This window comes from Somniosus microcephalus, chromosome 9, assembly GCF_052327205.1.
Source record: "Somniosus microcephalus isolate GS21.2 chromosome 9, FLI_Smic_1.0, whole genome shotgun sequence".
NCBI lineage: Eukaryota > Metazoa > Chordata > Chondrichthyes > Squaliformes > Somniosidae > Somniosus > Somniosus microcephalus.
The window spans coordinates 226,408,865-226,423,909 of NC_140995.1; the positions used below are offsets into that span (position 1 = coordinate 226,408,865).

The 15,045-nt window shown below is 47.8% G+C and overlaps 1 protein-coding gene across 4 annotated transcripts in view; it reads right to left on the bottom strand.

The window, feature by feature from the left end:
• Window positions 1-15,045, bottom strand: part of xdh (xanthine dehydrogenase) — a 194,205-nt gene that overhangs the window by 21,207 nt on the left and 157,953 nt on the right. For 3 of the 4 annotated variants that reach the window (XR_015079622.1, XM_085997953.1, XM_085997952.1), the window contains exons 30-35: window positions 14,694-14,822; window positions 14,488-14,562; window positions 13,252-13,304; window positions 10,530-10,644; window positions 8,969-9,034; window positions 8,296-8,484 (exon numbers count right to left, since the gene is read on the bottom strand). Coding sequence is in view for 3 of the 4 variants with exons in the window: in XM_085997953.1 (XP_085854079.1) it covers window positions 8,296-8,484; window positions 8,969-9,034; window positions 10,530-10,644; window positions 13,252-13,304; window positions 14,488-14,562; window positions 14,694-14,822 (627 nt within the window). In the remaining variant the exon portion in view is untranslated. Of the gene's footprint in view, window positions 1-8,295; window positions 8,485-8,968; window positions 9,035-10,529; window positions 10,645-13,251; window positions 13,305-14,487; window positions 14,563-14,693; window positions 14,823-15,045 lie in introns of those variants that run through there. The other variant, XM_085997954.1, reaches the window with a different exon arrangement.

Below are 15,045 nucleotides of genomic sequence, written 5' to 3' on the forward strand. Positions count from 1 at the left end.
GTAGTCCAGTGCTACTTAGATGATATCTTAGTTACTGGGTGTGATGACCAAGACCATCTGCGTAACTTGGACGCAACGCTACAGAGACTGAGGGATTATGGACTCAGAGTTCGCAGGGATAAATGCGATTTTTTTCAGGCATCAGTTGAGTACCTCGGTCATGTGATCGATGCCACAGGCCTTCACAAGGCACCGTCCAAGACCAAGGCAATCGTGGATGCCCCAGCACCTGAAAATATCAGCCAGCTGCGTTCTTTTCTAGGGTTACTGAACTACTATGGATGGTTCATACCGAACCTAGCCTCGATGCTGAGGTCGCTGCATTGGTTGCTATGTAAAGACAAGAAGTGGGAATGGACTAACAAGTGCCAGGAGGCGTTCATGACAGCAAAGGACACGTTCCTGAAGTCAGAGGCTTTGACGCATTTTGACCCTTCATTACCAATACAGTTAGCTTGTGATGCATCGTCATATGGTGTGGGAGCGGCCGTTTCACATATCATGCCAAACGGAGAAGAGAAGCCGATAGCATTCGCATCTAGGACTTTGAACAGAGCTGAAACTAACTATGCCCAAGTAGAATGAGAAGCACTGAGCATCGTTTTTGGCGTTCGCAAGTTTCACCAATATTTGTACGGGAGACAGTTCACCCTACTAACAGATCACCGCCCTCTCACGACCATCTTCGGGCCACATACAGGGATTCCGTCACTTGCTGCGAGCAGAATGCAACGGTGGGCGCTGCTGTTGTCTGCACACACCTTTGACATTAGATATCGCAAGTCTGACCTGCACGGCAACGCCGACGGTCTTTCCAGGTTGCCGCTGCCTGTCACCAAGCCTATGACGAGTAGCATGGACATCTGCTATTTTAGGCAGGTGGAGAACGCACCTGTTACTTCGACACAGGTCCGACGAAACACCAGAAATGACCCAGTGTTGTCTGCAGTGCTGGACATTATTGTCAGGGGCAAGCTTGACAGCGATGACCCAAACCTGAAACCATATCTCTTAAGGAGAAACAAACTGTTGGTGCAGTCTGGATGTTTGCTGTGGGGGAGGAGAGTGGTTATTCCACCATCGCTACGGAAACCAGTGTTGCAGCAACTACACTCCGGAATGGTTCGTATGAAAGAAATAGCGAGGAGCTACTTCTGGTGGCCGGGTATGGATGGACAGATTGAGGACAAAGCTAAAACCTGTTCCTCATGTCAGAGAGTTCGTAATGTGCCACAGCTTGCACCTCTTCACCCCTGGGACTTTCCAGAGGAAGCATGGCACCGCATTCATGTAGACTTTGCAGGTCCATTCGAGGAGAGAATGTTCCTGGTGGCTGTTGACATGCACAGTAAGTGGCCAGAGGTTGTTATAATGAGGTCCACCACCGCTGAGAAGACCATCGAGAAGTTAGGTGAGGTGTTCAGCCGATTTGGATCTCCGATGCAACTTGTCTCAGACAACGGTCCACAGTGGGTGTCACAAGAAATGGCTACATTCCTGCAGGTGAATGGCTTACAGCATATCAGGGCTGCACCATACCACCCTGCTACCAATGGTCTAGCTGAGAGGTTTGTTCAGACCATGAAACACTCTCTAAAGGCATCGCAAGGCCAGGGAACGCTTCATCAGTGCCTGAATAGTTTCCTGTTGAGTTACAGGAACACACCACATGCGACCACAAAAGCATCACCTGCCACTCTACTGCTCAAAAGAGAGCTATGAACCAACTTCGACCTGCTGAAACCACCAAAGGTGAAAGACGTGGTACAGTATCAGCAGGACAAGCAGATCAAGCGATGTAAACAACGCTCCAAATACAGAGTCTTCAGTCCAGGTGAACATGTGTTGGCACGGAACTACAGTGGTGGACCTAAGTGGGTTCCTGCTACTGTCATTGCACAGACTGGTCCAGTATCCTACACTGTACAGACACCCAAGGACATTGTCTGGAAGAGACACACCGATCAGCTTCTACGAAGTGCAGCAACACCCACTGAACCACCAACAGCAGTTTATCTGCCATTGGGTGATGCTGTGGGTCATCCGCCTTCTACACCGAGAGGCTCAACTTCTGAGGAAGCAGCCGCTTCAGCCCCTATCTCATCAGCAAGGGAGACCTGTATACAGGCACCTCAGCCGCCTACACCTGTGGTGACGTCACCTGTGAGAGACAATGAACTGGAGAGTCAGGTTGACCGCCAGTATCCTACCAGAGAGCGGCGGGCCCCTATACGTTTGAACTTATAGTTCAGAGACTTACCCTTTATCTGGGGCAGAATAATCCCCATGGGTATAACAGGTTATTGTGTTTTAAAATTTTGTGGTTCTATTGGGACATCTAATGTAAGAGGGGAGGAGATGTTGTGTATTTTAAATGTTGTATTTGAATTGTTCCACATAGCTTACTGTAGTTGTGATGTGCAATGCACTATGGGAAATAGAGTGCATTAAGTGGAAGAGATTCTTCTGGAAGTAATGGCTGTTAACTGAACTCTGTCTCCTGCGTACTCTTTTAATTGTTATACAAGCAAGGTTAATAAACTCTTGAGATTTAACAATCAGCAAAGTGACGGAAGGTGTCATCGACAGTGCTATCAAGCGGCAGTTACTCACCTAGAACCTGCTCACCAATGCTCAGTTTGGGTTCCGCCAAGACCACTCGGCTCCTGGCCTCATCACAGCCTTGGTCTAAACATGGACAAAAGAGCTGAATTCCAGAGGTGAGGTGAGAGTGGCTGCCTTTGACATCAAGACAGCATTGACCGAGTGTGGCATCAAGGAGCCCTAGTAAAATTGAAGTCAATGGGAATCAGGGGGAAAACTCTCCACTGGCTGGAGTCATACCTAGCACAAAGGAAGATGGTTGTGGTTGTTGGAGGTTATTCATCTCAGCCCCAGGACATCGCTGCAGGTGTTCCTCAGGGCAGTGTCCTAGGCCAACCATCTTCAGCTGCTTCATCAATGACCTTCTCTCCATCATAAGGTCCAAAGTGGGGATGTTCCCTGATAATTGCACATTGTTCAGTTCCATTCGCAACTCCTCAGATAATGAGGCAGTCCATGCCCGCATGCAGAAAGACCTGGATGACATTCAGGCTTGGGCTGATAAGTGCCAGGTAACATTCACGCCACAGAAGTGCCAGGCAATGACTATCTCCAAGAAGCGAGAGTCGAACCACCGCCCCTTGACATTTAACGGCATTACCATCGTCGAATCCCCCACTATCAACATCCTGGGGGTCACCATTGACCAGAAATTTAACTGGACCAGCCACATAAATACTGTGGCTAAAGAGCAGGTCAGAGGCTGGGAATTCTGCGGCGAGTGTCTCACCTCCTGACTCCCGAAAGCCTTTCCACCATCTACAAGGCACAAGTCAGGAGTGTAATGGAATACTCTCCACTTGCCTGGATGAGTGTAGCTCCAACAACACTCAAGAAGCTCAACACCATTTCGGACAAAGCAGCCCGCTTGATTGGCACCCCAACCACCACACTAAACATTCACTCCCTCCACCACCGTGGCTGCAGTGTGTACCATCTACAAGATGCGCTGCAGCAACTCGCCAAGGCTTCTTCGACGGCACCACCCAAACCTGCGATCTCTACCACCTAGAAGGACAAGGGCAGCAGGCGAACGGGACCACCACCACCTCCAAGTTCCCCTCCAAGTCACACACCATCCTGACTTGGAAATATATCGCCGATCCTTCATCGTCGCTGGGTCAAAATCTTGGAACTCCCTCTCTAACAGCACTGTGGGGAGTACCTTCACCACACGGACTGCAGCGGTTCATGAAGTCGGCTCACCACTGCCTTCTCAAGGGCAACTAGGGATGGGCAATAAATGCTGGCCTTGCCAGCGACGCCCACATCCCAGGAACGAAAATAAAAGTTCAGGCTGCATTTGTGTAGCGAGAAACAAAGTTAACGTTTCAGGTCGATGACCTTTCATCAGAACTGGAAAAACTTAAGAGCTGTAACAGGTTTTACAATACAGATGGTGTGGAGATGCCGGACTTGGACTGGGGTGGACAAATGTAAGAAGTCACACAACACCAGGTTATAGTCCAACAGCTTTATTTGAAATCACAAGCTTTCGGAGCGCTGCTCCTTCGTCAGGTGAAGTGGAGAAATGCATAAAGACACAGCTTATATAGTCAGAGAATAATGTCAGATGTTTACAGGTAATCTTGCCAACTGCCATTTATCACACCTCGGCAGAGAGATAATCACAGCAATCAAAGGTGTGAATGGTGTCCAAACAGGTCAGTCAGGAAAACATTACATCAAAGAACAATGAGGTGGGGTCACAAGGGGTCAAATATTGCAGATGCTGGGGTCTGTATGAAAAACAAAAAAAGACAAAAAACATTTTTTGTTGTTGCTGGAACTCACAGCAGGTCCGGTCGCATCTGTGTAGAGAGAACAAGCCAATGTCGACTTGAGTCTGGATGACCCTGCGTCAGGTGGGGTTACATGTAGCGTGACATGAACCCAAGATCTCGGTTGAGGCCATCCTCATGGCTGCGGAACTTGGTTTCTGCTCGACGATTTTGCGTTGTCGTGTGTCTCGAAGGCCGCCTTGGAGAATGCTTACCCGAAGATCGGAGGCTGAATGTCCTTGACTGCTGAAGTGTTCCCCGACTGGGAGGGAACACTCCTGCCTGGTGATTGTTGCGCGGTGTCTGTTCATCCGTTGTCGCAGTGTCTGCATGGTCTCGCCGATGTACCATGCTCCGGGGCATCCTTTCCTGCAACGTATGAGGTAGACAACGTTGGCCGAGTCACATGAGTATGTACCATGTACCTGGTGGGTGGTGTCCTCACGTGTGATGATGGTATCTGTGTTGATGATCTGGCATGCCTTGCAGAGGTTGCTGTGGCAGGGTTGTGTGGTGTCGTGGTCGCTGTTCTCCTGAAAGCTGGGTAATTTGCTGCGAACGATGGTCTGTTTGAGGTTAGGCGGCTGTTTGAAAGCGAGTAGTGGAGGCGTGGGGATGGCCTTAGCGAGGTGTTCATCGTCATCGATGACATGTTGAAGGCTGCGAAGAACATGGCGTAGTTTCTCCGCTCCGGGGAAGTACTGGACGACGAAGGATACTCTGTTGGTTGTGTCCCGTGTTTGTCTTCTGAGGAGGTCGGTGCGATTTTTCGCTGTGGCCCGTCGGAACTGTCGATCGACGAGTCGAGCGTCATATCCCGTTCTTACAAGGGCGTCTTTCAGTGTCTGTAGGTGTCCATCGCGTTCCTCCTCGTCTGAGCAGATCCTGTGTATTCGCAGGGCTTGTCCATAGGGAATGGCTTCTTTAACGTGGTTAGGGTGGAAGCTGGAGAAGTGGAGCATCGTGAGGTTGTCCATGGGCTTGCGGTAGAGTGAAGTGCTGAGGTGTCCGTCTTTGATGGAGATTCGTGTGTCCAAGAATGAAACCGATTCTGAGGAATAGTCCATGGTGAGTTTGATGGTGGGATGGAATCGTTGATGTTATCGTGTAGTCTTTTCAGTGATTCTTCGCCGTGGGTCCATAGGAAGAAAATGTCGTCGATGTATCTGGTGTATAGCGTTGGTTGGAGATCCTGTGCAGCGAAGAAGTCTTGCTCGAACTTGTGCATGAAGATGTTTGCGTATTAGGGTGCGAATTTGGTCCCCATGGCTGTTCCGTGTGTTTGGGTAAAGAACTGGTTGTCGAAGGTGAAGACATTGTTGTCAAGGATGAAGCGGATGAGTTGTAGGATGGCGTCTGGAGATTGGCTGTTGTTGGTGTCGAGTACTGAGGCTGTCGCAGCGATGCCGTCATCGTGGGGGATACTGGTGTAGAGTGCCGAGACGTCCATCGTGGCGAGGAGTGTTCCTGGTTCAACTGGTCCGTGGGTGCTGAGTTTCTGTAAGAAGTCTGTAGTGTCGCGACAGAAGCTGGGGGTTCCCTGTACGATGGGTTTCAGGATGCCCTCGACATATCCAGAGAGGTTCTCACACAGGGTTCCGCTGCCTGATGCGATAGGATGTCCGGGTGTGTTGGCTTTGTGTATCTTTGGGAGGCAGTAGAAGTCTCCCACGCGGGGAGTACGTGGGATGAGAGTATGTAGGATGCTTTGAAGGTCTGGATCGAATGTCTTGATCAGTCTGTTGAGTTGGCGGGTGTGTTCTTTGGTCGGATCTGCGGGTAACTGTCTGTAGTGTTCCTGGTTGTCCAGTTGTCGGTCAAGGACATTCAGCCTCCGATCTTTGGGTAAGCATTCTCCAAGGCGGCCTTCGAGACACACGACAACGCAAAATCGTCGAGCAGAAACTGATAGCCAAGTTCCGCACCCATGAGGACGGCCTCAACCGAGATCTTGGGTTCATGTCACGCTACATGTAACCCCACCTGACGCAGGGTCATCCAGACTCGAGTCAACATTGGCTTGTTCTCTCTACACAGATGCGGCCGGACCTGCTGTGAGTTCCAGCAAAAAAAAATATATGTTTTTTGTCTGTTTTTTTGTTTTTCATACAGACCCCAGCATCTGCAGTATTTGACCCCTTGTGACCCCACCTCATTGTTCTTTGATGTAATGTTTTCCTGACTGACCTGTTTGGACACCATTCACACCTTTGATTGCTGTGATTATCTCTCTGCCGAGGTGTGATAAATGGCAGTTGGCAAGATTACCTGTAAACATCTGACATTATTCTCTGACTATAAAAGCTGTGTTTTTATGCATTTCTCCACTTCACCTGACGAAGGAGCAGCGCTCCGAAAGCTTGTGATTTCAAATAAAGCTGTTGGACTATAACCTGGTGTTGTGTGACTTCTTACAATACAGAGGCAGGGAAAGGAGGGAGGGGAGGAAAGAACAAAAGGGAAGGTCTGTGATAGGGCGGAAGGCAGGAGAGATTAAATGACAAAAGGGATGATGGTGCGAGGTGAAAGGAGATGGTAATGGAACAAGTACAGAAACAAAGGATGGGTCTAGAGGAGGTGTAAATGGGAATAGCAGAATCATCAACAGCTGCTGTCTGGAAAAAATGGGAACAGAGGTTATGATCTGAAATTGGTGAACTCAATGTTTTCCAGTTCTGACGAAAGATCATCGACCTGAAACGTTAACTCTGTTTCTCTCTTCACAGATGCTGCCTGACCTGCTGAGTGTCTCCAGCATTTTCTGTTTGTATTCCTTCTATTCCTTTCTCCCTTGTTTACTTATCTAGCTTTCCCTTAAATACATCTGCGTATAGATTAATAAAGGTTTACCATAACTTCCTTGCTTTTGTACTCTATGGGCAGGATTTTCATTGAGCCGTGGCGGTGGGATTGGAGGCGTGTGGGGGGTTAAAATCTTGAAATCAGGGGGCACGAACCCATCCCGCCCTCAACCTGCCTCCATGCCAGTTTCAAAGGAGGCGGGTACCCGCCCCGCACTGGGACCCGCCTACCCAAGGCGGGAAGGGATTAGTGCCAATTAACTGCCTGTTAACAGGCAGTTTTTAGCCTAATCCCTATTTTTAAGGTTGAAGTGTGGGATTCCCGACAGCTCCAAACCACGGCAAGTTAGAGGAGGCAGGCCGTCGGGTTGAAGGACTTGGAGGGGTCGAGATGTCGGTGTTCAGGTGAGTGATGCGTGCATGAGTGCAAAGGTAAGTGTGTTTGGTGTGTCTAAAGTGATTAAAGAAGTTTAAATTACCTTTTCTTACCTTTTCAGCCTTCCTTCCTTTAGGTCTCGGGAGTCCATCATCTCACCGGCACAGAAAGCAGAATGGCTGCGAACTGTCAAAAGTGACAGCCTTCAGCTTACTGTGCAGGAGAGATTTCTAACTGAGTCTGTGGAGAAGGACTCAGGTTAGAAGTAAGACTGTCAGTGTTTGACAGCTTCAAAGAGCTGTCAAACACTGATATTTCATCTGTCAAAACGTCTTGACAGATGAAATTTCAGTCTGTGACGTCACCTGTTGCCGGGTGGCCCTTAATTGGCCTGCTGAGCCCGCTGGGCGGGCTCAACAAGGTCAATCAAGTTAAAATCGCGTGGATTGGCCGCATCTCGATGGAGGTGGGACTACAACCCCGAAAGTTGTAGTCCCGCCTCCAACCCGACTCCTGAATGAAAATCCTGCCCTATGCCTCTATTAATAAAGTCAGAGACCCCAGCTTCCCTCGTCTCTCCACATCTTTGATGTGTTCAGATCAGAGCCACTGCCTCCTCTGTGCCCTTATTATTAATGAACTCATGCGAAGTGTGCCACCAACCCATGATGTGACAATGGAGCCAACAACTAATCCACTCTATTGGTTAAATAACAAAAAAAGGCCAAGTTACCTTGGAGGAATAAATAGCCTTTGTGTTCAGAGATTCCCGAAGGAGGGATACATTTAGTTCCGTTGGGATGTCGCCTGCTGCTGGGATCTTGTACGTCCCTGGTCCCCGGGTGTACAGGACTCCATCAGGTGAATAGCGCAGCTCCTCCATAGCAAAGAGACCGAGGCCCTGTATGAAGGCTCCCTCCACCTGATCAATAGAGAGAGATCAAATCACTAAAGCAGTCTCTTCGCAAACACTGACGTTAACACCACACACCCTCCCTTTCCTCTTTCGGAAGAGATCTTAAACCGTCGGCTCTCTCAGGTGGACTTCAAAGATCCCAAGGTGCTATTTTGAAGAAGAGCAGGGGAGTTCTCCCCGCTGTCCTAGGCCACTATTTATCCCTCAACCAACATCACTAAAAAACAGATGATCTGGTCATTATCACATTACTGTTTGTGGGAGCTTGCTGTGCGCAAATTGGCTGCTACATTTTCTACATCAGTGACTACACTTCAAAAAGTACTTAATTGGCTGTAAAGCGCTTTGGGATGTCCTGAGGTCATGAAAGACGCTATATAAATGCAAGTCAGTCTTTCTTTCTCTCTGTCTTTATATCTTTCTTTCTTCTCTCCCACTCCCCCCGTTAAAGGCCTGGGATAGCGCACCTCGTGATGCAAAGGCCTCTCACCTGCCCGATGTCCACTGCTGGGTTCAGGCTCTTCCCAACGTCCATGACGATGTCAGTGCGGAGGTTCTGAAATCAAGGACGTTTCGGAGTGAAGACGTGTACTTCGAGCGGGACACTAAACCATCAGTCTTTCCCGGGAGACCCACGCTCTCCGACAGGACACCGCACAGAGATATATAACAGACTGATGTCACAGCTAAAGGAATGCCAACCAGCATCATTCACAAACGCCACCACCTTGAACAGGTTCATTTGACTGCTACATGGGTGGTTACTCTTCGGAACCCTAACCCAGCCCCCTCACCCCTCCCATTCCCTGACATCCTTTCTATACACTAGTTGAAGCATTGTTTTGAAGTATTTTAATTTTGTTCAGTGCATTTTCTTGGCCTGTTCATTGGCCAGGTGTGGAGCTTTACGCACATGACTGAGGTTCACATCAACACTTCAGGTACATTTAAAAGGCACCTACATTATCATGGTATGATGCACTTATGTTGAGCGTGCTTACGTTGAGGTGTCAGCTGTGGCTCAGTGATAGCACTCTTGCCTCGGAGTCATAAGGTCGTGAGTTCAAGTCCCACTCCAGAGACTTGAACACAAAATCTAAGCTGACACTCCAGTGCAGTACTGAGGGAGTGCTACACCGTTGAGAGTGCCGTCTTTCAGATGAGATGTTAAACTGAGGCCCCGTCTGCTCCCTCAGGTGGAAGTAAAAGATCCCATGGCACTATTTCGAAGAAGAGTAGGGAGTTCTCTCCTATGACCTGGCCAACATTTGTCCCGCAACATCACTAAAACCGATTACCAGGTCATTATCAAATTACTGTTTGTGGGACCTTGCTGTGCGCAAAATGGTTACCGAGTTTCCAACAGTGGCTACATTTCAAAAAGTTCTTCATTGATTGTAAAGCGCTTTGAGACGTGCCAAGGATGTGAAAGGTGCTAAAGGAATGCAAGTCTTTCTTTCTTTCCCACTTCCCATGGTGCACTTACCCACTTGGCATGACTATTCCAACGCACTCCTGGCCGGCCTCCCATTTTCTACCCTCCATAAACTTGAGATCATCCAAAACTCAGCCGCCCGTGTCCTACCTCGCACCAAGTCCCGTTCACCCAAAACCCCTGTGCCCGCTGGCCTACATTGGCTCCCGATTAATCAATGCCTTGATTTTAAAATTCTCATCCTCATTTTCAAATCCCTCCATGGCCTCGCCCCACCCTATCTCTGTAATCTCCTCCAGCCCTACAAACCTCTGAGATCTCTGCGCTTCTCCAATTCTGGCCTCTTGCACATCCCCATTAGTGGCCGTGCCTTCAGCCGGTAAGGCCTTAAGCTCTGGAATGCCCTCTCTGAAGCTCTCTGCCTCGCTACCTCTCTCTCCTCCTTTAAGACGCTCCTTAAAACCTACCTCTTTGACCAAGCTTTTGGTCATCTGCCCTAATATCTCCTAATGTGGCATGGTGTCAAATTGTTTTGATAACGCTCCCATGAAGCACCTTGGGAGATTTTAGTACGTTAAAGGCGCTATATAAATGCAGGTTGTTGTTAGTTGCTTACCTTGTGATCCCCAGTGAGACAGTCAATTTCAACCTCAGAGCAAGCCACACCATAGCTAAAATAATGGTAAGGTCTTCCTTCGTTCTTCTCCCGGTTGTAATTAATATTAGGAATTCTGTCCGAGGAACATTAACATGTGTCAGTTCCTTTCAAATCATGACCCTTTGCAATGTTACAACTCTTAGCAAACTTCAGCACAACTGAAAACGCATTTTTTAAAACTTTCCTTCTCGACATGAGATTGATCAAAGGCCGTTCCACCATCTACAAGGCACAAGTAAGGAGTGTGATGGAATACTCTCCACTTGCCTGGAAGAGTGCAGCTCCAACAACACTCAAGAAGCTCAACACCATCCAGGACAAAGCAGCCCATTTGATTGGCACCCCATCCCCCACCTTAAAAATTCACTCCCTCCACCACCGGCGTACCGTGGCTGCAGTGTGTACCATCTATAAGATGCACTGCAGCAACTCGCCAAGGCTTCTTCGGCAGCACCTCCCAAACCCGCGACCTCTTCCACCTAGAAGGACAAGGGCAGCAGGCGCATGGGAACACCACCGTCTGCAAGTTCCCCTCCAAGTCACACACCATCCTGACTTGGAAATATATCGCCGTTCCTTCATCGTCGCTGAGTCAAAATCCTGGAACTCCCTCCCTAACAGCACTGTGGGAGTAGCTTCACCACATGGATTGCAGCGGTTCAAGAAGGTGGCTCACCGCCACCTTCTCAAGGGCAATTAGGGATGGACAATAAATGTTGGCCATGCCTGTGACGCCCACATCCCAGGAACAAATTTAAAAAAAAATTAGGACTCAGGGCGGGAAATTCTTCACAGGAAATTATGAAGGGTTTTGACAGAGTAAATGAGGGGAAACTGTTTCCACTGGCGGGAGGGTTGGTAACCAGAGGACATAGATTTAAGATAATTGGCAAAAGAACCAAAAATATGCAAAAAAAATTCAGCAACAGAATACTTTGAAACTAAGAGATGGAACGGCACTAAGTGGAAGAGGAGGTGTTACTGCTCCAAGAATCACCTGTGTACTTTTTACCGATGTCATTCAGCCATTCAGCCCATTTTAATTCATCCATCCAGAGGGGTCCTAAATGCCACCCCCTGCCCCGCCATATTGCAGCACCTGATTAGCCCCTCCAAGGTTCCAGGGTTTCCACCTCTGCTACTCTTCCTGGCAGCTTATTCCATACGTTGGTCACTTTGTTTGAGGAATTTCATGAGATCAGTCGTAACGTTAGTTTTTACTGATCTGAGGCTGTGTCCCCTTGTCCTTCCCTTGCTCTGTAACTTAAAGTACTATTGTGGGTTTACCTATGCCTTCCCTTTAACTAGCTCATAAATCGGCTCTCAAACACCTCCGATCCAGGTGGAAAAGCCCAGGTTTCTCCCATCTTTCCTCATATTTCCGACCTTTGACACCAGGGATCTTTCTTGCGAATCCTCTCTGCCAATGGGGTCTGCCCATTTTACTTGAGAAAGCAAAAAAAATATCAGACGAGGACACTTGAAAGCCACCAAACCCTCTCCTTCCACGGAGCAGGTGGAGCCGGCCCTATCATGAACTCACCATTTGTTTAATACCCTGAAGGAAAATTCTGCAGAATACAGACATTGTTTAAGTACATTACCAGAGAGTGAAGGGTCAGACCAGTCTGTACAATGAGTGCAGCAGATTTTGCACCGAATGATCCAATCCGCATAACTCATTACGATAGGTCCATAAAAGGCCCATACTCAGAGAGAGATGACAGCACACTCCTAGCTTCCATTGTCATGTCACCTCTGTCAAACACCAGAGACTTCATGGAATCATACAGCACAGAAGGAGGCCATTCAGCCCATCGTGCCTGTGCCGGCTCTTTGGTAGGACTATCTAATTAGTCCCACTCCCCTGTTCTTATCCCCGTAGCCCTGCAAATTTTTCCCCTTCAAGTATTTATCCAATTCTCTTTTGAAAGTTACTATTGAATCTACTTCCACTGCCCTTTCAGGCAGCGCATTCCTGATCATAACAACTCACTGTGTAAAAAAAACCTCCCTTCTGCTTCTTTTGCTAATTACCTTAAATCTGTGTCCTCTGGTTACCGACCCTCCTTCCAGTGGAAACAATTTCTCTCTATCTACTCTGTCAAAACCCTTCATAATTTTGAACACCTCTATTAAATCTCCCCTTAACCTTCTCTGCTCTAAGGAGAACAACCCCAGCTTCTCTAGTCTCTCCACATAACTGAAACCCCTCTTTCCTGGTGCCATTCTAGTAAATCTCTTCTTCACCCTCTCCAAGGCCTCGACATCTTTCCTAAAGTGCCCAAAAGAGGTGCCCAAATCTGGATACAATACTTCAGCTGGGGTCTAACCAGTGATTTATAAAGGTTCAGCGTAACTTTCCTGCTTTTGTACTCTTATGCCTCGATTTATAAAGCCAATGATCCCTTATGCTTTTTTACCATCCTTCTCAACTTGTCCTGCCACCTTCAAAGATTTGTGTACTTACACCCCCAGTTTTCTCTCTTCCTGAACCCCCTTTAAAATTGTGCATTTCATTAATATTGCTTCTCTTCATTCTATCTACCAAAATGCACCACTTCACACTTCTCTGTATTAAATTTCATCTGCCATGTGTCTGCCCATTGTCCTGCGCTGTCTATCTCAGGGACTGGCCTAGCTATAAACCCACAAACTGCAAGTGGACGTAGACACTTACCTGTAGAACCCTGCCGCTGACAGGCTCACTCTATCCATATAAGCTGCGGAGACCTGAGGGAAGACAACACAGAATCAAAAGGAAACGTTAATGATCTCTCCCACATGATTAAAGTCCATGCCAGCCGTATATCTTGTTGTGGGTCAGCCTTGTATGCGATTTCCAAAGGGCTGCTGCCGTATGTTCTGAAACTGATGACTTACTTCACGTACCTTTTCCCCTGGCTGGAAGGCCTAGATCCAGGGGGCAAAGTTTCAGAATAAGGGGTTGGACATTTAAGACTGAGATGAGGAGAACTTTCTTCACTCAGAGGGATGCGAGACTTTGGAATTCTCTGCCCCAAAGGGCTGTGGCTGCTCAGTCGTTGAGTATATTCAAGACAGAGATCGATAGATTTTTGGACATGAAGGGCATCAAGGGATATGGGAATAGGGCGAGAAAGTGGAGTTGAGGTAGAAGATCAGCCATGATCTTATTCAATGGCAGAGCTGGCTCGAGGGGCCGTATGGCCTACTCCTGCTCCTATTTCTCATTCTTATGTTCTTACGAGCCACGCGGTACACCACAGCCACAGTACATGGGGTCAAAGGTTTGTGGCCATGCTGTCGGACAGTGTCATGGGCAGCTGAGGTCAGAGGTTTCCTTGCAGGGAACGAGGGACAAGCAGAGGGGATATCACACTGGGCCTCTTTCCAAGGCCTCCTGGATCAGCAGTGGGATGTCCTTCAAAGGCGAGATGCATAGAGTACAAAATAAACACATTCCTATACGGCAAAAAGGTTTTGTATCAAAGGAAACAGTTCTGGGGCTAAATAGATTAAAAATAAACTGAAGTTTATATAAAGATAGGGACAACAAAAGCAAAGATAATCATGAGAAATGTAGGAAGGGTAATGGAGAGGTGACAGGTCAGATTGGAAGCGCTAAAAGATAATATGAAACAAAGGCTCTCAGATAAGAACATAGGAACAGGAAAAAAAAATAAGGGCAATAAGGGAAAAAAACTACTGTGGAAAATTCCCCTCCGAGCCCCCCCTCAGACAATCGAAACCTGTCCAGGAATCCAAGTGTTACCTGTAAAGACATTCACCTTTGATATGATGCAATCTCTAAATCAGCATCGAATACTCGCTGTCTCCCGACAGAGTGAAACTCCTGATATGTTGCCATTGCAGAAACAAGAGGCTTTAGTAATGAGAAACAAAACATCATTGCAACGAATTATTTTGTACCTACCCAGCTCTTCCAGGTGCCCTTCGGATCAGCAAGCTTAAACGGCTCCAGCCTGGTCAGAAGGGTCTGACACGCGTTCTGAAACAAACAGTCATCATCGAGGTTGAATCATTGCTCGCCTTACGGGAGGGCATGAAGTGGAATTACGCAAACTGAAGAATTTAAAAAAAAATAAAGCCAATAGATTTTTTTCGAAGTTGTTTTCTTACATAAATTGCCATTCCGTTCAAGTCGGAGCTCACTGAGGCCGCTGTCGGACTTGTGTTCGGGACAGTGTTGGTGCTTGTCTCAGAGATGTGAATCTGGGAAACCGGAATTCCTAGAGCTTTACTGGCAACCTGGATAACAAAGAATATTCAAACAGGCCATTCATTTACTCGAATCATTCAGAGAAGAGCCGCTTTGGGCCTAGTGCAGGCTTTTATTTTTCTCTCTTTCTGTTTGTTCTCCAGATGTGGGCATTGCTGACAAGGCAAGCATTTATTGCCCATATCTAGTTGCCATGAGATGGCTGTGGAGGTAGACCTTCTCCTTGACCTGATGGGCTACACACTGGCCTTT